The sequence below is a fragment of the Sorex araneus genome, chromosome 4, assembly GCF_027595985.1.
Source record: "Sorex araneus isolate mSorAra2 chromosome 4, mSorAra2.pri, whole genome shotgun sequence".
NCBI lineage: Eukaryota > Metazoa > Chordata > Mammalia > Eulipotyphla > Soricidae > Sorex > Sorex araneus.
This window is the reverse complement of record NC_073305.1, coordinates 36,795,011-36,822,603: the sequence shown is the minus strand read 5'-3', so window position 1 is coordinate 36,822,603 and position 27,593 is coordinate 36,795,011. Positions and strand designations below refer to the sequence as shown.

Here is a 27,593-nt window from a genome sequence, read left to right as displayed (position 1 = left end):
TGCAGCATTAGGTGTCCTAAGACAGGAGCTGGGATTCTTTGTGTCACAGGTTCTGAGACAACAGACAGAGGGCGGTTGGGGGCGGGGGGAAGAACCCCAAAGGACAGGAGATGGCGGAGCCTCTTCAGCATGGCGCTGGCTCTGCGTTCACCGCTCAGCACCTCAGCGCCCGCTGGCGTGTCCGCTGTTTGCCATACAGTAGAGCAATGTGCTGGTAAAAACTGATCCAATCCAAAAAAAACAATAATAATAATAATATTAATAATAATATCATAATTATAATAATAATAAAAAGTCAAGGTAAAATAGCAGCTGCATTTTATGTGTTTGTTGGTGGTATGGGATTTCCAAAACAAAACACAACTATCTTCTCACTTTCCTCTTCGGACCCGCTGCGTCCGGGGGACGATCCGCTCATCCGCTCGGGGTCCTGGAACTCAGATGCTGGACTCCTTCGGGGGCAGGTCCACGTTGGTGACCGAGGTCACCAGGGAGACGAGGCAGTCCGAGGTGGTGCCATTCACCGACCTCCGGATCAGGGACACCCGCTCCTCCACGCAGCCGGCAGACAGGCGAGCTTCCGCGTCGTGGTCCCAGCACTCCTCCATGGTCACACAGAGCTGCGCCAGGCCCTGAGCAGGTAGAGAAGGAAGATCAGGGGCCCCGGTCGGTCGGCGCTCCTGAGGGGAGGACCGTGCCCTTGACCCTGGACCCGGAGAGCAGCAGAGCCCATACCCCCCACTTCAGCGGCAGGTGGGCCTCACAGAACTCTCGGGGGGACTCGGGAGTCAGGAGGCCTCCCTTCAGGAACTGGCCACCCCCGCAGTCCCAAAGGAAAAGCCAGGAAGCTCCGCCATGGTGGGGAGACCCGGCCCTCCGACGTACACCAGGCTGCTGGCCGTGGGGCCGTGACACTCAGACAATCTCAGGTGGAGCCGAAATCCCAGCAGAGCCTCCCTGCAGAGCACCCAGGCCCCCTGACCGTGCCCGCTGCCCACCCTGCTGCCTGGGGCACCACAGCACCTGCCATTCTCGGAGGCGCCCCCCTGCCCTGCCGGCCCTCACCGGGTGCTTCAGCCAGTGATCCTTGATGGTGGGCCGCATCTTCTTGTGCACCACCACCTCCTGCAGCTCCTCCAGCGACGGGTGCTGGCCGATCTCCTCCTCGAAGGGCAGCATGTACTCATCCACCGGCCCTGAGGGCGAGAGGCAGCCCGAGGGGTCAGCCCAGGGCTTGGGGGGGGCCGGCCTGCCCCGCCCGCCCACCCAGGGCTGCCCCGCCGGCCGCTCACCGTCGGCTGCCTTGCAGCGGGACACCAGCTCCCACAGCACCAGCCCCATGGCGTACATGTCGATCCGCAGAAAGGCGTCTCTCTGGAAGTTGATGGCGCCCTCGAGCACCTCGGGGGCCATGTAGCGCCTCGTGCCCACCTGCGGGGAGAAGTGGGAGAGGGCCTGTCACTGGCCAGGCGGCAGTGCTCTCACAGCCATGTCACATGCACAGCGGCTGAGGCACCCTGCGTGGTAGCAACGGGATACAAAGCAGGAGGGCGACCCCGGCGACCCCAGCTTCTCCCCACTCTCGGGAAGGTGACGAGAGGTGACGTGTCAGCACCTTTGGGTGAGACCCAGTGATGGTGAACTCACGAGAACCCGCTGCCTTGACTCCCCCAGCCTACAGCGAGCCCCCAGGAACATAGGTGGGCGGCTTGGGGCTGGAGCAGTAGCACAGCAGGTAGGGGATCTGCCTTGCAAAAGACAGACCTAGGCTCGACCCCCAGTACCCCAGAGGCCCTGAGCCCTGCCAGGACTCAGGTCTGAACACCTCGGGGTATGGCCGCCCAGACACATTCCAAAAACAAGGGCCGAAGAGACAGTGCAGTGTTTAAAGCTCCTGCTTTAAACTACTGGGTGTAGCCCAAAATCAACAACACGCAAAAATTAACTGTTTATCAAAAATGAATAAATAAATAAAAAGACGAAGGGAAGTACTTGGAAATATTGACTAGGTTTGGGATCTAGCCTCTCTAAACTGTTCTCTCTTTTCTCCTGCTCAATAATGACAACTGAGGGGCTGGAGCGATAGCACAGCGGGTAGGGCGTTTGCCTTGCACGCGGTCAACCCGGGTTCGATTCCCAGCATCCCATATGGTCCCCTGAGCACCGCCAGGAGTAATTCCTGAGTGCAGAGCCAGGAGTAACCCCTGTGTATCGCCGGGTGTGACCCAAAAAGCCCCCCCCCCAAAAAAAATAATGACAACTGAAAGAGATCACTGAGGTGAGCAGCCCCCAAGCTTGCTTTTCCCAACAGGGACATGGGAGCACTGTGCCTGGAGTCCTCGTCAGTTCTGAGCCCGTGCATGCCACATCCCTGTTCTCTGCCAGCTGAGTAGTGGAAAGGCAGGCTCCCCCACACCCTGAGAGCAGGCTCCCTCTTGCACCACCCAAGGCTCATCACCTGTCCATGTGTGTCCCCGGGGGGCTTCCCGGGCTCAAACCGCACAGCCAGGCCAAAGTCTGCCAGCACCGCCGTGAGGTCACTCTTCAGCAACACATTCTTGCTTTTAAAGTCCCTGTGGGAACAAAAGGGTTGAGACAAGGTCTGACAGTGGGTCTACCCCTACCCGGCTCCCGGTGTCCCACCTCAGCGACCAGGAAGCTTAGGCCTGTGTCCTACAGCCCCCCGCGGCCCCTGCACAGGCGCCTCCACCTTCAGGGAGCAGGGGCCGCGCCCAGATGGAGTCCACAGAACTGTGAGGGCACGTGGCACCTGGCAACCTCTCGCCTGGCACTGAGAACCCCTGACCTAACCACGCACCGTCAGAGCTGTCCTAGCACCACCGTCCCTGCACGGAGAATCCCTGACCTGAAAGTGCATGTTCCAGAGCTGTCCTAACAGCAACGCTCATGCAGAAGCCCCCCGTAGTCCACACAAGTGCCAAAAGTCTCAACCTTGTTTAAGGATTAAACTGAAGGAACAACGGGTACAAATTCTCTGGGCCACATCTGGCTCGATGCCCGTGCACCGTTTGTTGGCATGCAGTTGTCTTGTGACCTCCAACACCGGCAGCTTCCTGCGGTGCCCCTGACTGGTCACTGTCACCAGCCACGGAACCAGGCCGAACTAGTGGCGGCCAGATCTCCTGCGTCTCAGCACCACTGTCCTCTGACCTGTAGGCGGGCTGAGAAACGCAGCCCCCGCCTCAGAGGGCAGCGATGCGCTGAAGGGAGCTGGTCTCCCTAAGCGTTTCCTGTGCACCCTGACGAGGAGTCAACGGGGCAGCTCTCAAGGTGTGCCAGGTGTGGGCACCCCTGAGAGCCCTGGGCTGCTTCAGGGCACCTGCCAAGGTCAGCGTTCTTCCCATAGTAATCCATCATTTGCCTTCTTCTTTCCTGCCTTACTCTCTCCAGGCCGGAGCAGAGATTCCAAGTGGCTGCCCCCACTCTGGGTCGTGTGGAGCGTGACTGACCGCACATGGCATCCAGTCCTACAGCCCAACCCAGTCCTCCTGACCCCACGCCCGGAAACTGCTAAGCCAACTCTCCAGCCAGCTATGAGTCAAGTGGCCACCTGAGGGCACCAGAAAGCCAGTTTTCGAAGCCCGGGGCTGAGGCAGAGAGCAAAGGGAAGGGCCAGGCCAGACCCGTGCCCAATCGCTTCAGACACGGACAGAGCCACAAAGCGTGTTCATGCCACCCATCTCTGCAGTTCCAGGAAGCCACGTACCTGTGAGCAATCGATGGCTTGTGGCCCTCGCCACGGCACCAGGGCACGTCCTCATGCAGGTAGGAGAGGCCTCTCGACATGGTCTCTGCCACGTGGCAGAGCTCGTTCCACGTGATGATGTTCCCCTTGAGGTAATCGGTGAGCGAGCCCTAGGGGAGCCAGCACAGGACTTGAACACAGCTCGGCCCTCCTGGGGCCACCTCGCGCAAGCCCAGCTCCTCTCCTGGGAGTTTGGAATTGATGCAGGAAATGCATGCGGCGTGGGGGACTGCGACAGGAGGGCACGGAGGCACTGACCGCGAAGGCAGCTCTGACCCACAGGAAGGCACCCCGGGGCAGGGGTGGACGCTCTACTGCCCACCTTGTCGTGGAAGGCCGTGATGAGCCACAGCTCCACCTCCAGGTTGGAGCCCCGCTTCTCGGCGGCGATGAACTGCAGCAGGTTCTCGTGCTTCATACCCGGCGTGCTGAAGATCTCCCGTTCGCTCTGCCACGACTGCTTGTCCTGCCGTGGACGGGTCGCTCAGCACCCACCCCCGCCCCAACCCCACCCCCACCCCCACCCCCATGATGGAACGGGCCTGGAGCACAGGCCAGTGGCGATTCCAGGGGCCACTCAAGAGCAGCACCTGAGGGACAGACCAGACCACGGCATGCAGAGGGCAGTGAGTGGCCCAGAGTCACCCAACGGACAAGAGGCAGAGAAGAGCAGGGCCCGGCCTCTCGCTCTTTGTCCCCGGCTAGCCTGGTGTCCAGGCCACTGGCACACCCCTCTAAGCAGACCTGATGTTTCTGTCCTAAACAAACCCCTGAAAACAGGAGTAAGACCCAGAAAACAAACAGGAGTAAGACCCAGAAAACAGGAGTAAGACCCAGGTTCTGCAAAGCCAAGGCCCCGGTGAGGAGCCGCGTTTCCCTCCATGCAATGGGGCCTGTTTCTCCACATCCCCCTATCTGCTGGGGGGCTTGGGTTGCGCCAGGCTTGAGCGCTCAGGCCCTAGCTAGGGGGCCCGACCTGCAGCCCCTGCCGAGAGCCTCACCTGCAGGGGAAAGATCTTGACGGCCACAAAGTCGTTCATGAGCTGCGCCTTCCACACACAGCCAAAGCGGCCCCGAGCCTTGATCTCCAGCAGCTGCAGCGGCTTGAGGCCCACCAGAGGGGAGGGGGGCGGCGGCCCGGGGTCCTGAGGAAGATCCAGGTAGGGGGCAGGGAGGGGTGGTTCATCGGGACTGACCTGGCCGCCCCGCCTCCTTCCCTCACTCTCCACCGCTCCCCAGGCCCCGGCCAGCCCCGGCTCACCTCGTGGATGTCCACATGGCCGTAGGGGGGCTTGCGGTGTCGGTACATCCAGAAGGCCAGAAGGATGACGAGCGAGAGGCCCCCGATGGGCAGCAGCGAGTAGGCCAGCACCGTGAGCAGAGTGGGGGCTGTCGGGGGTGGCTCGTACGTGACTGGGGGACACACGGAGCCCTGCGTCACACAGCCCGCCCACCCCGCCCTGCTTCCCGGGCCAGAGGGACAGGCCCTGCTGCCCACGCTCAGCTACCCTCGGGAGCCGAGGGCTCCAGGCCGCCCCTCCCGGCCCTCACCTTCTGGGCCCCCCGCCTCAGGCAGGTGCGTGAACCGCTCGTTGCAGAAGTTGCCCTCGCAGCAGCAGAAGTACACCTGGGGGTTCTCCTCGGTGGCCACGCACTCCTGCCTGCAGGTACACAATGCCCCCCCACACACACAGGGCCCTCAGCCAGGGGAGCACAAGCCCAAGGAAGCGCCCCACCCAGGGAGCGGGGCGGGTCCAGCCTCCCCAGAACAGGGAGAGGAGGGAGGATGGCCCTGAGCAGAGCCCCCACCAGGACGGGCCCCCCCACCCCGTGCCCCCCAGGCGGCGGCACCTGTCGTAGCAGTTGAAGTCGTCCAGCCAGCAGCCCTTCTTGACCAGCTCGATGGTGCCCGAGCTGTTGCGCCAGGAGGCGTAGCAGTGCAGCCGCTTGTCCTGCTCCCCCTCGCAGCGCTCCAGGCCGCTCTGGTTGGTGCGCTCCAGCTCCCAGTTGGCGTTGTAGTAGATGCACTCCCGCGTCTCGGCCTCCCCGCGCCCGGAACCTGGGCCCGGAGCAAGCGCGGCTGAGCCTGGCCACCCCTCAGCCCCCCACCCGCCCTTGCCAGCCCTAACGGCCAGCACCCGCCAGGTGCCACACGGAGGGGAGCCGGTCTGGGCCCACACCCCAGCATCAGTGTGGAGGGCTGGGCCCGATGACACGGCGGATTCCGGGCCCTGCTGCCCACACCAGGCCGGGGGCACAGAGCAGACTCCCAGCGTGTCCAGAGAGATCTGGAGGGCCAGACACACACACACACACACACACACGCACACGCACACACACACACACACACACACACACACACACACACAAGGGGTCACGGCACACATTTTGCACAGGATGACCCTGGTTTTCTCTCTGGCACCACATGGCCACACACATACACCCTGCCCCCGAGTACTTCCAGGTGTGGCCGTGGAGGCCCCAAGCACTGCAGGGGTGTCCCAGGCAAATTCCCAAACTACGGGGGCCCAAGCGGCACCGCACCCTCAGGTCCTCACACTAAATGACCAGGAAAGGCCCACAGGACCCCCCTGAGACCTGCTTGGGAGCCCCACTTCCCAAAAAAAAGGGAATAAAAAAGAGATTTTTTTTTAAATTTGTTTGATCTGACTTTTGTGCACAGTATCAGGAGAGGTCGACATTCTTTTTTTTTTTTTTTTTTGCATGCAGCTATGGCTGACCAGTAAGTTTTCCCAGCACCACTTTGCTCCACTTCCTTTTTTTTTTTTTTTTGCTCCTTTAACAAAGATTAATTGATCATATACTTGAGGGTCTGTCTCTGGATTTTCAAATCTGTTCCATTTGTCAGAAGGTCTGTCTTTTTCCCAATACCATGCTGTTTTAACTACTACTGCTGTGTAATAAGAGTTTGGAGTTGGTAAAAGTGATGCCTTAAAAATCTGGAAACAATTCAAATGCCCAAAAACAGATGAGTGGGTAAAAAACTATGGTACATCTACACAATGAAATACTATGCAGCTGTCAGGGAAAAAATGAAGTTACGACGAATAAATAAAGACACAATGGCACATCTACACAATGGAATACTATGCAGCTGTCAGGAAAAATGAAGTTACGACGAATGAATAAAGACACAATGGCACATCTACACAATGGAATACTATGCAGCTGTCAGGAAAAATGAAGCCATGAAATCTGCCTATAAATGAATGGACATGGAGAGTATTATGCTGAGTGAAATGAATCATAAGGATAGGGACAGATATAGAAATGACTGCATTCATTTGTGGTATATAACAAAATACATATACAGTAGAAGAAGAATATCCATGGCCAGGGAAAACAGGGGTGAGGAGGCCTGGTCAATGGAACTAACCACAAGTGCGTGTGGGGCTGAGGGTAGGTAAGATAGAGAAGAGACTGCTATGTCAATAATAGCTGGGAATGATCACGCTGGACAAGACCTGAGGGTTAAAATTAAGAGATATTATTGATATCTTTCAGTATCACCTTGATACTGAAAGATCAATACTGATATCTTTCAGTATCAATATTGCAAACCACAATGCCCAAAAGGAGAGAAGAAAGAGAGAGAGAGAGAGAGAGAGAGAGAGAGGGAGAGGAGAAAAGTGCCTGCCATAGAGGCAGGTAGGGGGTAGGGGTAGGGGGTGATGGGGGGGAACTGGGGACACTGGTGCTGGGAACTGTACGCGTGGAGGGATGGGTGTTGGAACACTGTATGACTGAAAGCCAATCATGAACAGCTTTGTAAGGGTCTGCCAGTGATTCAATAAAAGTCTTTGAAAACTGAAGCCATGAAATGTGTTGATACATGCACAGACACGGAGAGGACCGTGCTGAGTGAAATGAGTCAGAGGGCGAGGGGCAGACACAGAATGACTGCACTTGTTCGCGGGATGTACAGAAACACGGGAGAAACATACCCAACAACAGAAACCAAGGCCAGGAGGACTGGCCCTCAGTAGGAAGCTTCCACAGTGGGGGAAAGGCAGTCAGGACAGAGAAGGCACCACTACGACAGGGACAGCGGGAAGTGATCACCCTGAACGAGACCAGGGGCTGAAAGTGATCTGCAGGATGCCCTGTCAGTAACAGTACTGCAAACCACCCACCATGCCTAAAAGGGAAAAAGACAATCGTCTGCCCCAGAGGCAGGCTGGGGGGTGGGCGGGAAACTGGGGGCAGGGGTGGACGGAAGTGGACTCCGGTGAAAGAATGGGTGCTTCAAGGTTACCACACTGAAACTCGGTCATTAACAACTCTGTAACTCTGTATCTCGTGGTGATGCAATACATTATTTTTTTGCAAAAGAAAAAGGCACTAAAAGGGGCAGCTTCCAGCCACTCCTGTCTCTGCCTCCTGGTGCCCAGGTCCAGAGACGCAGCACTGCCAAGGCCCCCACAGTGCCCTCTCTGCCCAGCGGTCACTCAGGGCTGCAGCAGGCCCTGGAGAAGCAGCCACCCCATGCCCCCATGCCCAAGCAGCAGGAAGGGAAGCTGGCTGGGGGCTGCGCTGGCCACTCCCCTGCATCTTCCCAGCTAGCTGGCTCCTGCCCCTGCAGTGACACACCTAGGTGGCCCCTCTCTCTGCCCCGACTGCCGTTCAGACACCGCAACAATTCCCCCCAGCACCTCCTCACCCCTCCCTCCCAAACCACCCAGTAGCAGCCCGGGAGCTATCAGGGTGGGGCTGGGGGCAGCCCTGAGACAGGAGATACCAAGATCTCCGTCAGGAGCGCCCGCCATGGCTCCTTCACAGGGTGTCCGGGATCGAGGGGCTAGGGGAGGAGGGGGTGAAGGTCTGACCTTCACAAGCTCAGTCACCCACTGCCCAAACATCAAAGCTCCTGCACCAAAGCAGGTAGGACCGGCCTCAGAATGTCACCGGCCAGACAGCCCAAGTGTCCCGGGGCCTAGGCCTGTAGCAGAGTGTTGGTTTGAGCCCAGACGCCTGGGCAGCTGGGGCACAGCCTGCCCACAGCAGGGGCCTCAGGAGGGGGTGCAGCCTGGCCTTCAGCAAACAAGTCCCGGGGTTCCTGGGACATCCCAGGGGCTGGGGCAGGTGTGGGGGTTCACTAGCAGTTCACTAGCGGACAGGAGCAGTGGCCCTGCCAGCACTCCGGGACACAAAACACCCGGCAGCAGGGAAAAGCAGGGCCCCTTCTCCCAGACGTGGCAGCAACTAACAGGGCCCTGGCCACTCCCCCAGTCTTCTTCACACCTTGGTGTGGGCTTGACCGCACCCAGCTTCTGCCTAGACACTCACTGTGAGCCCCCCTTCCCCAGCAAGGCCCCCCGACACATAGCCCGACTCCCGCCCGCTGCTATCCACAGGCCTCCGCACACACTCACGGCATGCCCTGGAGGACTGAGAGCAAGCACTCATCTAAGAGACAAAGGGCAGGGCGAGCTGGACCCAGGGCAGGACAGTGGAGGGACAGGCCAGCAGGGGCGCAGCCTGCAGCCCAGTCCTGGAGGGCTCAGGGTTCTCCACCCGCATCCGCCTGGGGCTGGAGGCAGCTCCCAACTCGGGCCACCAAGCCGGGAGGGCCTGGGCTGCCGCTATGGGTCATCCTCCACAGGAGCCGGAGAAAGGCGGCCTTGAGACGGCCAGGCTTGTTTCACACTGAGAAGCTGATGCTTCCGTGGGACGGGGGCAGCCTCCCCAGACACCCATGCCTCTGTTTCCCCAAGTGCCCAAGGGATGACAACAGCTTCCTACTTCCTAGGCTGTTCCAAGATGGGAAGGAATCTGCATTCGAACAGCTGCGTGAGTCACGGCCCTCCCTGCCACCCTTCACACCAGGGACCCTGCAAGAGCTCTGCCACCGTCTGCCCCCTCACCCAGGCAGGTCCCCTCTCCGCCTCCTCCACTTCTGCACAGTGCCGCCAGCCACAGACCACCTTGAGCCGTCAGGACTTGGGGTGGCGGGTAGGGGGTTGGAAGGATGGGGTCCCACCAGCCCCCGGCTCCAAAGGGACCAAGTGGACTAGTGACGGGGGCCCCACAGGCCCCGGTTACATTCCAGGGGAGCACAGCTTGGTGCAGGGAGGACCCTGAGCATCTCCAGCCTCCACCAGGGGGAGGCAGAGACACCGCACTCTGGACACCCCCCAGGTGGAGAGATGAGGCCGAGTGGGCTCTGAGCAGACTCCCCAGCAGGGAGAGGCCTGTTCCTGGGGCTCAGACCTGGCCCACAGCACAGTGGGCAGGAAGGGGAGAGGGCAGAGTGCCGGGTGGGGAAGGAGCCTGGACAGGAAGGAAGACAGGACAGGAGTGCCCAGGGCTCTGGGGCTGGGCCACCTCAGGCCAGGACCCATCTCCCTAAAGGAGCTGAACCCTCCCAACCCCCCCCCCCTTTAGATATACATGTCTGGGTGGCCCCACCTGGGCATGGTAGGATGGGGAGACAGGGCTGTTGTCCAGTCACACAGGGACCCTTCTGCCAGCAGGACGAGGCCTGCGAGGGCACGAGTGAGGGGCTCTCAGGCAGCCCAAACTTCCCCCTCACCATCAGCCTTGAGGTGGGCGGACAAAGGGGAGAGAATCTCTCATGCCCTGGCTGGAGTCATGGAGTCTGCCAGGAATCAATCTGGCCCACCTTGTGCAAAGTGAGTACCCTACCCACTGTTTCTCTCTCCAGCCTCTCCACCCTAACACCTCAAACTCCGGGCCACAACCCCTAAGAGGCTAAGTAACAACGCAGGGGGCTGGAGATAGCACCGTGGGTAGGGAGCTTGCCTTGCACAAAGCGGACCCAGGATCTATCCCAGGCATGCCACATGATCCTCACGGACACGCCGGGAGTGATGACCGGGAGTGATGGCCGAGTACAGAGCCAGGAATAAACCTCGAGCACAGCTGGGTGTGGCCCCCAAACAAAACGCGGCTGGGGTCATGAAAAGTCAGGGACAAGTAAAGCAACAGCCAAGTGAATGGCAAATCAACCTCCTGCCGGATCCCAGGTGTTCCTGGCCGTGTTTGCCAGCTGCAGGTCCAGGTCACAACAGAGTCAAAGGCAGATAAAGTTTAAGAGCTGCAGGTGGGAAAGTTCACGCAGCAGCCCTGGTCCAAGCCGGTGTTCCCCAATCCAGAGATCACCCACCCTGGGGGGTTCTGCACCGATCTAGGGGCCGGGGGAGCTGGAGCAGCGGCCGATGCAATGGGGGACACTGTCTGCGTGTTTGCTTCAAGGAGGCAGATTGCCAGGGTCGATTTCCGGCTCCTGGAAAGGGGGCGGCAGGGCTACTAGATCCTGGGAACCTTTGGTCTAGACTTTACAGATGAGGAACAAAGAGGTGCCGGGCTTGCCCAACCGATTTATGGAGTGTCAAACCTGTTTGACCCAGGCAGCCTGGCCCCAGAGGGCATGCTGCTCCCACCTCGGCCGCCTCCAGCACGGTCCCGCAGTTCTCAGACACTGGGCAGCCACCACCAACGCAGAGAGGCCCTGCCTGCCCCACCCCCACCCCAAGCATCCTCCTCTGCTGCCCCGGGCATCTCCGTGCTCAGACACCCACCTTCTCTTCTTCCAGCTTTCAACTTTCAACTTGTCTAGCTCATCTCTTAAATCCAACACTGTCTTTTTTGGGGGGCAGGGGGTTTACACCCAGCGATGCTCAGGGGTTACTCCTGGCTCTGCACTCAGGAACTACTGTCCTGCTGTGCCTGGGGGGGGGGGGGGACCATATGGGATGCCAGGGAATGAATCTGGGTCGGCTGCCACGTGCAAGGCAAATGCCCTCCCTGCTCCAGCCCCTGGATTACTGCCTTTGACTTAGCACTGAAGCCTACTACACTTATCACTGACTGATGTTTCTTCATCGTTTGGAAGGACAGGTGATCTCCCAAGCAGTGCTCAGGAGACCCAGGGACCGCTCCCAACCACCCTTAGCTGGCAGAGGGCACCACGCAAGCTGAGGGAAGCACACGGTGCCGGGGATGGGACTTGGGTCTAGCGCCTACCTGGCATGCATGCTGCTCCTTTAAGCCACAAAAGATATGTTTAAAACCCCTGGGTTTTTTTTTTCGATTACTCTCCTGTGAATTATTTCTAATTCAATGTACTGTTTCTACTGCTATTTTACATTACAGCCTTCAAGTTTGTTTGTTTGTTTGTTTTTGCTTTTCGGGTCACACCTGGCGATACACAGGGGTCACTCCTGGCTCTGCACTCAGGAATTATCCCTGGCGGTGCTCAGGGGACCATATGGGATGCTGGGAATCGAACCCGGGTTGGCTGTGTGCAAAGCAAACGCCCTACCCGCTGTGTATTGCTCCAGCCCCTATAGCCTTCAAGTTTTAATATGTACGTTTACCATAAAAACCCAAAGCTAGTAAAAACACAAATAAAAAAACTAAAACTGAAACCCAATCATGAACAACTTTGTAACTGTGTATCTCAAGGTGATACAATTAACACTGTTTCGAATTTAAAAAAAAAAACAACTTTAGATGACCAAAAACAATCAAAAACCCCAAAGTTAATAATGCCTTCCATTTTTACCTGGGTGAGAGTTCATTCTAACACCAATTAACTCCTTCAGCTGACTTTTAACACACTTAGCAGAATGGTTTTGTTTAGTAACGAACCTGCCCTGGCAGCAGATACTGTATTTTACATGAGTAATACTTTCGGCTCCATATTCCTCACCCAGCACTCCAACATGGGCACTATGCCTCCAGGGAACTCTGTCCCATGAAACTACAGCAAAGCAGTTTCTGTGTTTGTGCCATGCTGGGAATTGAACCCTGGGCGTCAGACAGGCACCAGCATTTACCACTGAGCCACGTCTCCAGCCCGAGCACACAAGCCCAGGACTGGAGAGACGGTGCGGGCGTCAGGACACTTGCCTCGAACACCACCGGCCCCAATTTGATCCCCAGCACCACATATGGTCCCAGAGCACTAGCAGGAGTGATTCCTGAGCACAGAGCCAGGAGTAAGCTCTGAGCACTGTTAGGTATAGTCCAAAGCACAAAACAAACAACAAAATCCTAGAAGGGCAATAAAATGAAGCACCAAGATGAAATGTTGAACCCAGAAAGTCCTGGAAAACAGAAGCACCGATGGCCGTGCAAAAACAGGGCTGGAAGGACAGCACAGCAGGCAGGGTGCTTGCCTCGCAAAGGCCGGCCCAGGTTCCATCAATCCCCAGCATTCCAGATGGTTCCCTGAGGCCCGCCAGGAGGAACTCCTGAGTCGCAGAGCCAGGAGGAACCTCTGGGCATTTCTGGGTGTCACCAATGCCACCCTTCCCCCCCCAAAAAAAAGCGCAAAATAACATAATTCTCGCACAGAAAGCTCCAGGCCCCAGGAATCAGTGGCCCCAGCCACTGGCTCCAGAAGACTGAGGCAGAGACGAGCCACCGAGAGCAAGGACAGGTCTGACTTGCCACCAAGCATACAGTGGCAGGCCAGGCAGAAACCAGGGGCCAGGCGCTGCTCAAGGGTGTCCGGCTCGCTGCGGCGGACCCAACGCACGAGCCTTGCTGCTTATCTCCCAGGGCCTGGCCCCCGCTCTGCCAGGACCCACCATCCCTGCTCTTCACCTGCGTGGCCCAAGCTCCCAGCCTGAGCACGTCAGGAGGAGCAGGTAGTGCCGTGAGCTCTCGGCACCACCTGCTCCCCCTCCCCCAGCACCGATAAAGCTTACAAGAGGACCCAACAAGCGGAGTTAGTTGGGGGGTACAGGCAGACAGCCCTCAAATGGTTCTCTCCTGGCTATAAAATCATCCCTGGACAAGGAAGGGCACACAGATCTGAAGGACACTCAAAGAACAGAGTTAGGGCAGAAGAGACGGCCCAACTGGCTGAACACACCCTTTGCATGCACGCAAGAGGCCCTGGTTTCATGCCCGGCACCACATGTTCCCTCTGCTGGGAGTAAGTAGCCCCTGAGCACCACCAGGTGTGCCTCCAAAACAATGAAAAATAAATAAATAAATAAATAATATTATCCAACACGACCTCATCTTTCCCCAGGGGCTGCCAGGGTAGAGAGTCAAGTCTACCCCTCCCAAACAGAACACAAAAGACACGTCTTGGGAGCAGCAGACAAGCTCCACAGCCTGCCCTACCGTGACTCTACAGTTGGCAGGTTCTAATCACAAGCTCTTGGCTTTCAGTCGGTATTCAGGGCCATCCTTAGACACAAACCGACCCAGGAAGATCACTTACCTGATGGAAGTAAGTAAGGCAGAAAACAATCTGGACAAAAATGGATTATGCAAGGAGAAGGCAACTCCCAAAGCTGTGTCCCCTGGGGGTGGGGTGGGGGGGTGAGGAGATGGCTCAAAGGGCTGGCGCCCACCTTCAGTACACAGGAGTTTGGGGTTCAAGCCCCAGCACTGTACAGTCCCCCCAGCACCACTGGGTGTGGCCCCAGCCCAAAATAGCTCGGTGGTAAACAGCACGTGCCAAGTGCCAGATGCAGGCGGCGCTGCGGTCTGAGAACCCTGGCACTGCAACAGAGAAGGTGATCTCTGGCACAGCACGGCCAAGGACACACAGGCACCAAGACTAAGCAAGCACGTATGCCATCCAGCACTGCCACACGACAGAGGCGGAAAGCTTTGTCATCCATCTCCCGAGAGATGAAAGGAAGACACCACTGAGAAATGAAAGACTGGCATGGTCAAAGGACCTTTCAGAACAAAGGTCCTTTCAGGATTACATATGTCTTTTATGTAAGTTATTTATATAACATATATGGTAGAAATGAAAATCAGGAGAGGACTAGTGGTGGAAGAAATCTCACAGGAAAGGGAAAAACAAGGGGCAAGGGGAGAGCCCAGGGGCACTTGGTTTGCATGTGGGGGACCCCAGTTCCATCCCCAGTGGGAGGATGCAAGAAAGGCCTCTGAGCACAGGTAGGTGAAGTTTGGAAACAAAAACAAAAACAGGGGCTGAAGCGATAGCACAATGGGTAGGGCGTTTGCCTTGCATGCGGCCGACCCGGGTTCGATTCCCAGCATCCCATATGGTCCCCCAAGCACCGCCAGGGGTAATTCCTGAGTGCAGAGCCAGGAATAACCCCTGTGCATCGCCAGGTGTGACCCAAAAAGCTGAAAAAGAAAAAAAGAAAAACAATAACAAAGAAAAAAAGGGGGGAAAGAAAAAAAGGATTTGGAGCCTACTCAAAAAAGTCCAACACCTAGATACAAGTTTGCTACAAAAAGAGAAAAGCCCAGCACGGTGGATGGAAAGATGCCTCTATGGGGCACGTACTAAAATTTCACAATAGCTGGACAGAAAAATTTCCTACAAGAAATGTCCCACCAAAGAGAAACATCACCTGTAAAGGATTAGGAATGGGATGGTGTGAGAAGCTGGGTTATATGAACTGGCTGGAGGAGCATTGGCACAGTGCTCGGGAGCTACTCTCGGCTCTGTGGGGGGGGGGGCTCACGGTGGTGATCAGGGCATTGCATGATGCCGGGGGATCAAACTCAGGCCTCCTGTCTCTCACGTACGAGGCCCTGGGTTAGATCCACACACCCAAAAAGACAGAAAGAATGGGTTTGAACTTCCATCCGTCAATGCCTGGCAGCAAAATCAACAGTGACACAAGCTTCACAATCGGGAGGGGAAAGACTTCCTGTAATCTATAAGGACGCAGAAAGGCAGAAGACCAAAAGAAAAAAAACTTAAGATCCAAAAAAACATCACTCCTTTTCAAAAGGTGCAGGCACAGAGCAGTGACTTAGAAAGTCCTCTCCTTGCAAGCACGTGGTCACAAGTGCGCACACACATACACACACACACACACACACACACACACACAGGTGATTCTGCTTGCTACGGTCCACTGCACTGCAGACCACATCCAGCCACAATGTGGCGAGGAGTACACAAGCCACAAGCACCTGTGGATCAACCACTCAGGAACACATCGAGTAAAAAGATGTGCAAGTGTCATAGCCAGGAGGTGTGATCCACTGTGCCAAGCACTACAACTAGAATGTGTGTTCCCCAACCAGGAGCACGAAGCCTGGTGTGCAAACCCCATGATCAAAGGAGTGCAGACCTGCAGAGATCTGCATGGCTGATTGTGTGGTACCATACGCTAATGCATGACCCCAGCCAGCACTACAGCTGAAATGGGCAGGCACCATGGTCAGGGGTGTGGGGAGCGCCAGGTCAACACAACATCAACAGTACCAGTGCCAAAGGGGCTGAGCGGAGGCGTTGCAGGCAGGAAGAGCAGGTTCCATCCCAGTACTGCAGGGTCCCTGAGCACAGAGCCAGGAGTAGGTCCTGAGCATTGTCAGGCATGGAACCAGGACGGGCGAACAATGAAATAATGAAATAAAAACACTAACACCAAAGAGAAAGGGGTAAGAGAAATAGACATATAAATAAATGCTAGGAATATTTTAATAAGTGAAAAAAAAAGAAAGAAAACATAGGCAGGAAAATAGCAGAGAAGTCAGGGACACAGGGACAGAGCTTTGCAAGTGAGGAATCCCCAGTGTGATTGGGTGTGTGTGTGTGAGAGAGAGAGAGAGAGAGAAGGAGAGGAGAGAGGGAAAGGGGGGAGGGAGAGAGGGAAAGGGGGGAGGGAGAGAAGGAGGGAGAGAGGGAAAAGGAGAGGGCGGGAGAGAGGGGGAGAGGGGGAGAGAGAGAGAGAGAGAGAGAGAGAGAGAGAGAGAGAGAGAGAGAGAGAGAGAGATCACTCTGCAAAGACCATATGGGATACCAAGCACTGCACCTGGGTCTGCCGCATGCAAGGCCAGTGCCCTATCTACTGTGCTATGGCTCTGGCCCCTAAAAAATTATTCTAAAATAATTCAAGTGTCCTCAACTAAAGGAAAAATAACACTCCAACCAATGCACTGATGAGACAGCTGCAAGGCTGGGGTGTAGTTTAGAGGCTGGGCATTAGCTTCACATAAATAAGGCCAGGGTTAAAACCCTAGTGACAAAAATTTTAATTAAAATACAATTTTTAAAGGAGCCAAGCTGGGGTGAGGGAGGGAGGCGGAGAGATAGTTGAGGTTAAGACACTTCAATAAACATACTCTGGGGCCGGAGCGATAGCACAACGGGTAGGGCGTTTGCCTTACACGCGGCCGACCCGGGTTCGATCCCCGGCATCCCATATGGTCCCCCAAGCACCGCCAGGAGTAATTCCTGAGTGCAAAGCCAGGAGTAACCCCTGAGCATCGCTGGGTGTGACCCAAAAAGCAAAAAAATAAAAAATAAAAAAATAAACATACTCTGACTCCGAGCACTATTATATGGTCCCCTAAGCAATTCCAGGAATGTTCCCTGAGCACAAAAGTAGGAGTTTTCCCCGAGCACTGCCAGATGTGATTTTAAAAAATAATAATAATCAAATGGAAATTCTAAAATGGAGAATGCAAGGGCTGGAGAGATAGTTCAACGGGTAGGACACTTGCTTTACATGTGGTCAAAGTTTAACCTCCAGCATCCTGTATGCCCCCCCCACCGCCAAGTTCCACCAGGAGTATTCCTGACTGCAGAGCCAGAAGTAATCCCTGAGCACTGCTGGATGTAGCCCAAAAACCAAATAAATAAATAAAATTAAACATCTGGGGGCCAGACAGTATAGCAGATAAGGCAACACGGACAATCAGGGTTCAGTTCCCGGCACCCTGTATGTTCCCCTGAGCACTGCCAGGAATAACCCCTAAGCGCAGACCCTGGAGGTTAAACCCTGAGCACAGCCGGGTGTGGCCCAAAAAATTAAAAATAATGGGACCAGAGCCATAGGACAGCGGGTAAGGCATGTGCCTTGCATGTGGCCAAGCCAGGTTTGATCCCTGGCACCCCACAAGGTCCCCTGAGCACCGCCAAGGGCGCTTCCTAAGTGCAGAGCCAGGAGTAAGCCCTGAGCACCACTGGGTGTGGTACAAGACCCCAAAATACAGGGCCAAAAACAATAGCTCAAAGGGTTGGGGTAAGTGCCTGGTATAGAAGAGGCCCCAAGCCCACTATTTGGCATCACAACACTGACACCACCAGGGTCAACCGCCATCATCAAATGGTCCCCTGAGTATCACCAGGAGTGTCCCTGAACACTGAACCAGAAGTAGACCATGAGTCACTTCATGTGACCCCAAAACACTGAAAAAAGAAAAAGAGTGATATCTTACAATACTGAGACACTGAAACATGTAATTTATTCCCCTGCTGAAAGCCCATCCATTAGTGCTACTTCCCAATATTGAAATAATTTCTCATACCGATGAAACACTAGTTCAAAAAATAACTAAATGCTTAGGCTTTGAAAAATCTATTCATTTCCCAACTTCTGTGTCACTCCTCCTTTACCTTTAAGTCAGCACCCATAATGGCATATATATCTTTAATAAATTAAAATAGCCTTTATTGAAAATAAATTAGCAATGTGGAGAGAAGAAAGACTGAGAGATGAAGGGAGGAAGGAAAAGAGAGAAGGAAGGGAAAGAGGGGAGGGAGAGAGGAGGTAAAGAGAGAGAAAGTGTGTGTGTGTACGAGAGAGAGAGAGAGAGAGAGAGAGAGAGATGTTCCTTTCTCTATTGATTATTGCCTTCTTTTTAATTTGTTAATTCCCTATTACTCCACTTCCCCTTTATTAGGGTAAAAGTTATAATCCTTCATCTTTTATTGCTATCCTAAATATCACAGCATATATCTCGACTTAACAAAAGCAAACACTAATGGCCAGTTTCATTCTCTTTCTGAAAAACTGAAGAACTTGGAGAACACTTAAACTCGATTTTTACTACACTCCCATGTAGCATTATTGTCAAGTGTTTTGCTTTCTATTTATTTCAAACTCAATTACGCTTTTCTAATAAGTGGCTGAATATTGATCGCTTTCTTTCTTCATTCTTTTTTCTGCATCTCCGGCCTTTAATCCACATCATTTTCCTTAACGCTTTATTCCTGAAGGTCCATTTCATTAGGCTAACAGTTCTTTCAAGTACTGAAAATCATTGCTCCAGGAAATGGAGCCAGGGCTCCCCAGACAGGAGCACATGCCATGCATGCAGGAGGCCCAGGTTCAAACCTCAGAACGGCATGGAGTGACCCCTGAGCACTGTTGGAAGGGCACCCCCTAACACCCCCCAAAAAAAATAAATCATTCCATTATCTTCTTTTTTTTTTTTTTGGTTTCTGGGTCACACCCAGCAATGCACAGGGATTACTCCTGGCTCATGCACTCAGGAATCACTCCTGGCGGTGCTCGGGGGACCATATGGAATGCTGGGAACCGAACCCGGGTCGGCCGCGTGCAAGGCAAACGCCCTACCCGCTTGCTATCGCTCCAGCCCCCATTCCATTATCTTCTGGCTTTCACTGTTGGGTTACAGCCAGCCGTGCTAGGGAGAGGGGGCCCGGGGGTACTCCCTACAGTCAGCCTGACAGTCCAGCGGCAGTTAGGGGGCATGCATGCAGGGACAGTACTCAGGGTTCACCCAGGCCAGGCCTGTGCTTACCCCTGGAGCTACCTCTCCAGTTCCCATGGAAACTGTTCACTTTGTTCTACAGTGCCAGGGACTGAACCCAGGTCTCAGGCAGCAAAGCATTTAAATGTCCCACTGCCAGCCACATCCCCAGTCCTCTCTGGGCTTCCTTTGTTCAGGGGTCACGTCCAGCTGTGCTCGGGGCTCACCCCCGATGCTGCTCAGAGGGCCCTTTGTGGTGCTGAGGGCTGAACCGGGGCCAGCTGTGTGCAAGGCTCATGTGACTGTACTATCTCTCTGGCTCCTCCTTGGCTGCTTTTTAAGATACTTTGGCTTTCAGGAATTTAGTGTGATAAGAATAATAATGGGTGTGGATTTCTTCTTCCTTCTGGATTTTGGGTCCAACTCTGGGGCTGGATCTGAAATATCAGGAACTGAACCAGGACCTTAATCCCTGTACTATTTTTTCAGCCTGGCGTGGAATTTTCATTGATTAACTCATCTATACTTCACAGGGCTTCTTAAATCCGTGGCTTATTGGCTTTCGTCGGTGTCTGAAAGTTTTAAAGCAATGAACTCTTCTGCCTCATTCTGTCCTTTATTTGGGGGGCTACAGGGACAGGGTCTGAGATGTCCTCGATCCATCCTCCTTTCCCTCTCTCCTGGGTTGTCCATCTTTGCGTCTCCCACGACTCTGTCCATATGTTATCTTCTATTCCCATCTTCCAGTTCACTAATTCTTTCTTCAGCTGTACTTCATTTCCTGATAAAATCACTCGCTGAGTTCTCATTTCCCAATCAGTTCGGTAGCAAGGTTTCCGGTGTATGTTTCGAGCTATCCGCTGAACTTCCCCTGGTATCTCCGTGATCTTCCAGCGTGCGTGCGGTAACCCCGAGGCAGAGCTCACGCAGGTCTACTCCCACAGGTTCCTTTCCTCTCTCGCGCCCTCTCGGTCGCAGCTGCGGTGACGTTCCAGGCTCACACTTGGCTGTAGTGCTCCCCGGGGGCCCCACACTTGGCTGCGGTATGCTGGGGATGTTTCCTTAATCTGTCCAGCTTTTCCAGGTGCCTTTCAGAAAAAGATTGGTTCTGATTATCAGGAGAGGAAGTCTTCAAACCTACTGGGTCTTTTCTTGGTTTTGTTTTTAAAAACAAAACAAAACTCGGTTTGAGCATTTTTCAGGACTATCCCCCACCCGAAGAGGAAACATTTACAAACACAGAGAATCTGAGCTCTCTCTAGCGCAGATAAAGCTGCCCTTGGAGAGTAACAAGAGCAAACACCCCATCCCCACCCCCAGCCACCCAAGGTGGCCCTGAGAAAAAAAAAGTAACTTCCGTTCCAAACTGTAACTCAAGAGGCTCCACTTCAAACAACTTTATCAGTGGAGACGATTCTGGCCGCAATCAGGCTATTCCTGTGCCCACCCCCAGCCCAACCCTGGCAACTGTGTGGGGATGTGACTGAGGGAAACAAAGACATAAGGGCGGGCCCCCCATCAATAGCACTGGGGTCCTGCTGACGCAGAAGTGATGCCTGGAGTACACCCCGAGAAGAGACATGTGACAACCCAGAAGCAGGCAGTTGGGGCCAGCCGGACACCAGGCCCCTTCCTGGGACAATGGCAGCCCTGTAGGTCCCAGGTCCCTGCCGCTACAAGCACCCCTGGCGGACCGGACCAGAGCAGGAGACGCTGCCATGGGCTACAGGTGTGGGCCACTGACTGGGATCTCACTCACCCTGGAAACAACTTCCCTGGCCAGGTCCCCTGAGTCCCAGGAGCAGGTGGCACTGCGCTAGAGCAGGTAAGCCCTGGCTCCCTGCAGTGCCCAGGGAACAGAGAACCGGGACCTCCCTAGGAGGCGGGGCTGCGGGGCCACGGGGACCACCCTCCCGCAAAGCACACACAGCCCCAGTCAGCAGTTCAATGGGAGACCCTCCCAGTGTGGCCTCTATTAGAACGTCAAATCTTGAGGAGGAAATTACCCCCACACCTGAGTACATAAAATCGGGGCTTCTTACCCCCACAGCTGCCTGCCAGGGCTCTGAAAAGGCAACCATGCTTTCCGGACTGGGGCTGGGTAAGGGAACGCTGTCAATGAGGAACAGACCCTGAGGACCAGCCGGGCCTCCCTAATTAATCACCCCACCCCAGCACTGTCCTCAGGGACCAGAGAGAATATAGGAGTTAAGGTGCTGATCGTGGGGCTGGAGCGACAGCACAGCGGGTAGGGCATTTGCCTTGCACACAGCCGACCAGGGTTCAATTCCCAGCATCCCATATGGTCCCCCGAGCACCGCCAGGAATAATTCCCGGGTGCAGAGCCAGGCGTAAATCCCTGAGCATCGCCGGTTGAGACCCTAAAAAGGCAAAAAAAAAAAAAAAAAAAAAAAGGTGCTGATCTTGCCTGCCACTCCCTGGGCCCTCAGTCCCATGAGTGGAGCCTGGACTCCCCCCACAACAGAGACACTGTCCTCACGCCCGAACACAGGGTGCCGCCCTGCACACACCGAAAGAGAAGGCACCCTGGGACCCACGCTGAGAGCCAGCTCCAGTCAGGCGCCCGCTCTCACCAGCGCGGGCCAGGCAGCAAGCAGGGCCCCGCCCGCTCCTCCGATGGACAGACAACAGCTGGCCTGGCCCAGGCCCCCAGACACGGGGCCAGACCCGGGGCACGGCCTCCAGTCCCCGGCCAGGGCTTGGGTTTCCAACCAGCCTTCCCTTTCCTTCCCCGGGACTAATTTTAGCCACCTGCCTTGTCAGAGCAGCACTGAAATAGTCAGCAGGGGGACGTTTGCAAACAAGAGTGGGAGCACGCCTCCCAAGACACCTCAGCGCGGCCCTGACGCCCGCTGGGGAGAGAAGTCCCTCCCAGGCCTGCCCGGACAAGAGTCACACGTCGGCCTGCCAGTGGCCCTGCGGCCCACACCCACTCCCGGGGCTCACGGACCCACGGCGAAGAGTCTGTGCAAGGCATCTGCCTGGATGCGGCGGGACTAGGAGAACCAGGGCGAAGCCTGGGCTGTCCCAGGGCAAGAAGCCATGTCCGATCACGGCCGGGCGAGGCACGGCCGGGCCCTCAGTGCGCCCAGCCCCTGGGCTCCCAGCACAGAGATGGCCGGGACAATCAGTGATCTCTCCAACAAAAACCCGAAAGGAGGCAGCAGCTGGGTCTCCTCGTCCCCAGCCTCACCCGGCAACCTGGGCTTCTAGGACAGACCCGCCAGCACCTGATGGAACGGACCCTTCCAGTGCCAGGCCCAGGAGTCTGCTGGAGAAAGACTAGCCGTAACACAAGTCCCAAACCAGAAGGAGAGTGTGTGTTTGGGGAGCAAGTAGTAGTGACAAAGGGGGAGCAAAGGGAGCGAAGGGATGTGAGAAACCCCAAGGAACCAGGCAGCCTTGGCCTCGGCAAGACCAGCCTGAAATTAAGTCCTTCACACACCAGTAACGGAGTCCCTGGGAGCCAGGACTTCGGGGCTGCTTCCTCCCACCACAACTCACAGTGGACTCAGTGCAGCAAGCTGGGTCCCCCTGAGGTCAATAGGGGTGAGGAGTCCCCAGCCCCAAAGCCCAACACCCCCCATGACCCCTACAGAGCCTGGAGAGGGGCAGGGGCGCACAGCACACTGACCCCAGCAGCCGGGTGCTCAGCCCTGCGAACAGATGCCCAGGGAGCTCATTCCCTTCCTCCAGGGCCTCCGGGCCTGGCACCAGGAGCCAGTAGTTCTGCCCTGAGTACTCCCAGGTCCCCAGGAGCAGCCTGGCCCTGCCCCCCAGCTAGTTCCCTGAGGACAGGCCGAGCCCTGGGCTCCTTCCTACCTTTAGAGAGAGGCCGGCCCACGGCCCTGGCATCCCTGGGCTCAGAGTTCCAGGCCCACAGCTGCTGCGGCTCCTCGGGCTGCCACAAGGCTGCCCTGCTCGAGGGCACGGGCATGCCGTGTCCTGCTGCGACCCGGACTCGGAGCGGCTCAGGCCGAGGCCGCTGGGGAGGCCCACAGCCGGGGCTGCAGCAGCTCCCAGGCGCCCCCGCAACCGGCCCTTGCTGACATTCTGTGCGGGTGGCACGGGTGGCAGGGCCCGCACCCGAGTGCAGGCGGGCAGACCTCAAGGCGGCGGCGGTGGCAGGGCCGGGTGGGCGGGGGAGGACAGGCAGGCTGCCCGGCCACCCACAACTGCTGCCTCCTGAAACCCGAACCCCTCTGGGGAAACTCAAGGACGCCAGGATTCTCCTCTGCGGCCAGCAGCGGCACAGGCAAACCACGCATTTCAAACCAAACTCCTCGGCCCAACAGGCTCCGCTCTGGAGAAGCAGGCATGGCCTCAGCGCCACGCAGAACCCCGTCCTGCCACCATCTCCGGGGGGCAGAAGGGGATCTGCAGCAACCACAAATCCCACCCAGCACACTGTCCCTTGGGCATCAGAATACGTGGCCATGGGGATGACTCATGGGGGAGCACCACACATCGAGCCTGAGTGAGGCCCCCCGTCCCATCCTGGCACTGAATGACTCCCAACACCACCTCCACCACCACCACCACCACCACCAGCACCACCACCCTGGTGGTCCCAAGCAACGTGGCACACGACCCCTCAGGTCCTGCTGCCACACTGGCAAGCCAAGCAGCACCCAAAGTGGCCCCAGCCAGCAGTGCTGAGGAGCAGGGAGGGGGCCTCTGCGAAAACCATGAATGAGCAGGAGAAAGAGTGGATGCTTTGCAGGCAGGAGGCTAGGGGTTGCTCCCTGGCACACTGCCTGGGCCCCCTGAGCACGGCCAGGTGTAGCCCCGAAACCAAAACCAGGTGTAGCCCCCAAAACCGAGAGCCATGAGGGCGTTATCAGATGGTTATCCTCCTTTGGAGGTGTTGCCGCGCTGTCTGCCCCGGACATCCAGAAATGTCCGGGACACTTGCAGATGCCGCAGTTAGCGGCACGAATGCTAGTCAGAGGCCAGGGATGCTGCTCAACGTCCTAAAAAGCACCAGACAGCGCTTCCCCCCAGCCCCCAAGGAATGCGAATGGGCACACAACCAGGGGGTCTAAACTGTCCATCATGTCGTGGGTGAGAAACCCTACTCTAGAATGATTCCCACCCCACCCTGAGGCCGGACTGTCCTTTCTAGTTCTCAGAATTACTACTGCCCAGGAGCTGGGGAGACAGCTCTAAGGCCCGGAGTGCACCCCGGCATGTGCAGGGCCCCCGGCTCTGATTTTCAGCCTTGTGTGGGCTCCCAGGGCATTGCAAGGCCTAGACACGCTTCCCACCCAAAGGGGCTGTTCAGCCCGGTTCCCCCTCAGTCCCCAAATACCTGTCCGTGGTACAGGCCAGTATCTGACAATGTATCTTAATTCTACCCTGATGTCCCTTGGCCACCCCTTCTTCCCTTACCCGAGTTCCCAGATGCTCAAGGATGGGCCTCCTGAAAGAGACAAGAACAGCCACTGGTGGGAACACACACAGCAGCGGTAAGGCAGTCGGGGTCAGTGGCCAGGGAGCAGGGAGAAGACCCATAACAGGCAGCACTGGAGTGGAGTGAGAGTGTGCAATCAGGACTTTATCATAAAGAATTGACAAAGGAGAGAGTGTGCAGGGTCATGCACGGTCATGCCTCCTATGTGGCCAACCCCAGTTCAAGCCCCCCGTCATTCAGTCCCTAGGATACCATCAGTTCAAGCCCCCATCATGCGGTCCCCAGAAGACCCCCAGGGGTGCCCATAAACACTGCTGCAGGGCAGCTGGTCCTCAATTCTGTGAGGGTCTCTTCTGGGATTCCGGGATTCTGAGCCACACCCGGGATAAAGGGGCCAGAGAGATGTACAGGCCTTAAGGCACTTGCCTTACCTGTGGCATATCCCTGTTCGACCTCTGGCACTGCCTGGTCCCCCAGCCCTGCCAAGAGCAGTCCGCAAGTACTCACTCTGCCAGTGTGGACCCCCCCACACACCAACCCAGCCCCCTCCAAATAAAACAGCACAGAGACTGGGGTAGGGGGTTTCGGGAGTCGGGGATAACAGTCATTGGCAAACCAGGAGCTTGGGTAAAAAGCACCCAAGGGGTGAAAGTCATTGGAGGCCCAGCTTCTCCCTGGCTCCTTACCGGCAAGGAAACGGCACCAGGGCACTGGCTGGGATGCCAGTCTAACTCCAGCAGCCACACACAGTGCCCAAAGGCCAAACACACCCCTCTAGTGGGTGGGGGCGGGGGGAGGCACTGAGGGGGGAGCCATTTGGGGGAGAGGGTTCCTGGAGCACAGGTCTGAGGCTGTATCAGCTGGGAAAGGGTCTCTGCAGGCCTGAGTTGAGAACCCAGGCTCATTAGGGTCACAGAGGGACAGGCGTGCTGCACGTTGGCTGATTAAGATCTTTCTCTTGCGCGGTCTTCCGTTCACTTTGTAACTCCCATTCTGAGTAGTGGGGAACAGGGGCGGGGTGGGGGGAGCGTATTTATTTCAACGCAAAACGGAAAAGCAGGGAGGCAGAGAGAACTTCAAGTGCAACAAGACCTCTAACGGCTACGATTGAGTCTGGATGCCCCCTTCCACCGGTTGCCCCGGGACCCTCGGACCAAAGCTGAGGAAGAAACAGGTCTGCCCTCGGGTCCCTGCCAGCGCTGACTAGGCGGTTCCAACCCGGAGAGAACCGGCTTGCACTCGGTGTAGACGGATAACCCAAACTCCGCCGCCGCCGCCGCAGCCACGGAGGCGGGTGGATCCGGGACTTGAGGGTGATTCCCCGCTCCCCACCCCCGCGGCGGCTCGGGGATCCCGGCCCCGCCCCTGCACGCCCCACCCCGCCCTCCGCGGGTTTCCCAGACTCCGCGCTGCGGCCACCGCGGGCAGCGGGGGGACCCGCGCGCTGCATGTGTAATGGGGGCTGGGAACAAAGACGAGCCGGACCCGGCGCGCACGGCCGCCCGCAGCTCCGCGGAGCTCGGCCGCGCGGCTCGCCTCCGAATCCCGGGGCACACACCCGAGCTGGCGACACCCCCCCCCAACACACACACACACACACACACACACACACACGCACGCACACGCACACACACATACGCGCGCGCTCTCCCGGGCCCGAGCTGGCGACACCCCCCTCCCCAACACACTCACACACACACACACACACACACACACTCACACACGCACACACACACTCTCTCACACACACGCACGCCCTCCCGGGCACTGCCCCCTCTTTGGATGGAAATCGGATTCTTGGGCTCCGAGCAACGGAGCTTTCGCGGCCGAACCCACGACCCTTTGGCCACATGCGCGCGCGTCCAGCGCTGCTCTCAAGGGTCACCCCAGACACACCACACACACACCCCGGCCACATGCCTCCCGGGGGGTGAGGGTGGGGATAACACGAACGCAGACCCGCTGGGGTTCTCTTCTCGCTCCACCTCTGCTTTCAGGTGCCCCAAACAAAGCGGATCCTAGGCGCGCATCCACCCCAAGCCGCCCCGCCGCAGGTGGGAACCCGCGCGCACGGGCCGCCTCGTCTTGGGACCGGGGGACACCGCTCAGATGGGGTGGAAAGGGGCGCGGGAGGCTCCGGGCCCTAGAAAGCAGTCCCCTCCGGTCCGCTAGACCTGGACGCCTTGAGGGTCCGGCAGCCCCGAGCCGGGCTCTGTCCACCGCTGTCCCCGCGCGCGCTCTCCCCGCGGCTTCCACGCGCCCGGGGATGCGGGGACACGCCAACCGCGGGGTCCCCCCTGCGCCCCGCGTCCCTGCAGCGGGTCGCCCCCCACCCCACCCCCCGGCCCGGGCGCGGCGTCGCGGCGAGCCGGGGGCAGGTGGCGCGGAGGCCGCGCGCGGGCCCGCCCTTTGTTGGTAAACAGCGCGCGGCGGCCGAGACCGGCCCCGCGCGCCCTCCCCGCACCCCCAAGCCGCGCCCCGTCCTTACCCGCGCACAGCGATCCCCAGAGGAGGGCGAGGGCCGCCCAGGGCGCCGTCATGTTCCGCGGCGCCGCCCCGCGGACACCCGGAGCCCGCGGGCAGGGCCGCGTGGCGCCCCCCGGCACGCGCAAGGGGCCCGGGCGGCGGCGGCGGCGGCGGCGGCTGCGCTCTGCTTCCCGCTCCGGCCCGGGGAGAGGGGGGCGTCGCGTCGCGGGGAGGGGGCGGGGGTCCCTGGGCGCTCCCCGCGCGCGCGGCCGGCCGGAGCCTTTCCCGCGGAGCGTGCGGCGGGGCCGGGCTCAGGGCCGCTGCGGGCGCTGCAGGCTGCGGCCCGGGCTCCGGGGCGACGCGGGGGCCGGGGGGCGGCGGCGGGGCGCGGGCCGGGGCGCGCCCGGCTCAGGCATCGCGCGGCGGGGCAGGGCCCGGGCCCCGGGCGTCGGGGCCGAGTCCGGAGGGGCCATGAACGGGGGAGGG

The 27,593-nt window shown here is 57.6% G+C and overlaps 1 protein-coding gene across 2 annotated transcripts; it reads right to left on the bottom strand.

Annotated features, from left to right (window-relative positions):
* Positions 1–290: 290 nt before the first annotated feature.
* ACVR2B (activin A receptor type 2B) lies at positions 291–27,256 on the bottom strand. Of its 2 annotated transcripts, none has more exons than XM_055135079.1 (11): positions 27,130–27,256; positions 5,618–5,825; positions 5,318–5,427; positions 5,028–5,179; positions 4,768–4,911; positions 4,089–4,232; positions 3,728–3,876; positions 2,459–2,573; positions 1,293–1,431; positions 1,066–1,196; positions 291–632 (listed from the first exon to the last, which is right to left on the bottom strand). In XM_055135079.1, exons 1-11 carry the CDS (start codon positions 27,179–27,181, stop codon positions 438–440), a joined length of 1,539 nt encoding a protein of 512 aa, XP_054991054.1. In that variant the 5' UTR covers positions 27,182–27,256; the 3' UTR covers positions 291–437. The 2 variants fall into 2 exon arrangements, with proteins under 2 accessions (XP_054991054.1, XP_054991055.1); XM_055135080.1 differs by having other exon boundaries at positions 5,028–5,155.
* Positions 27,257–27,593: the final 337 nt, after the last annotated feature.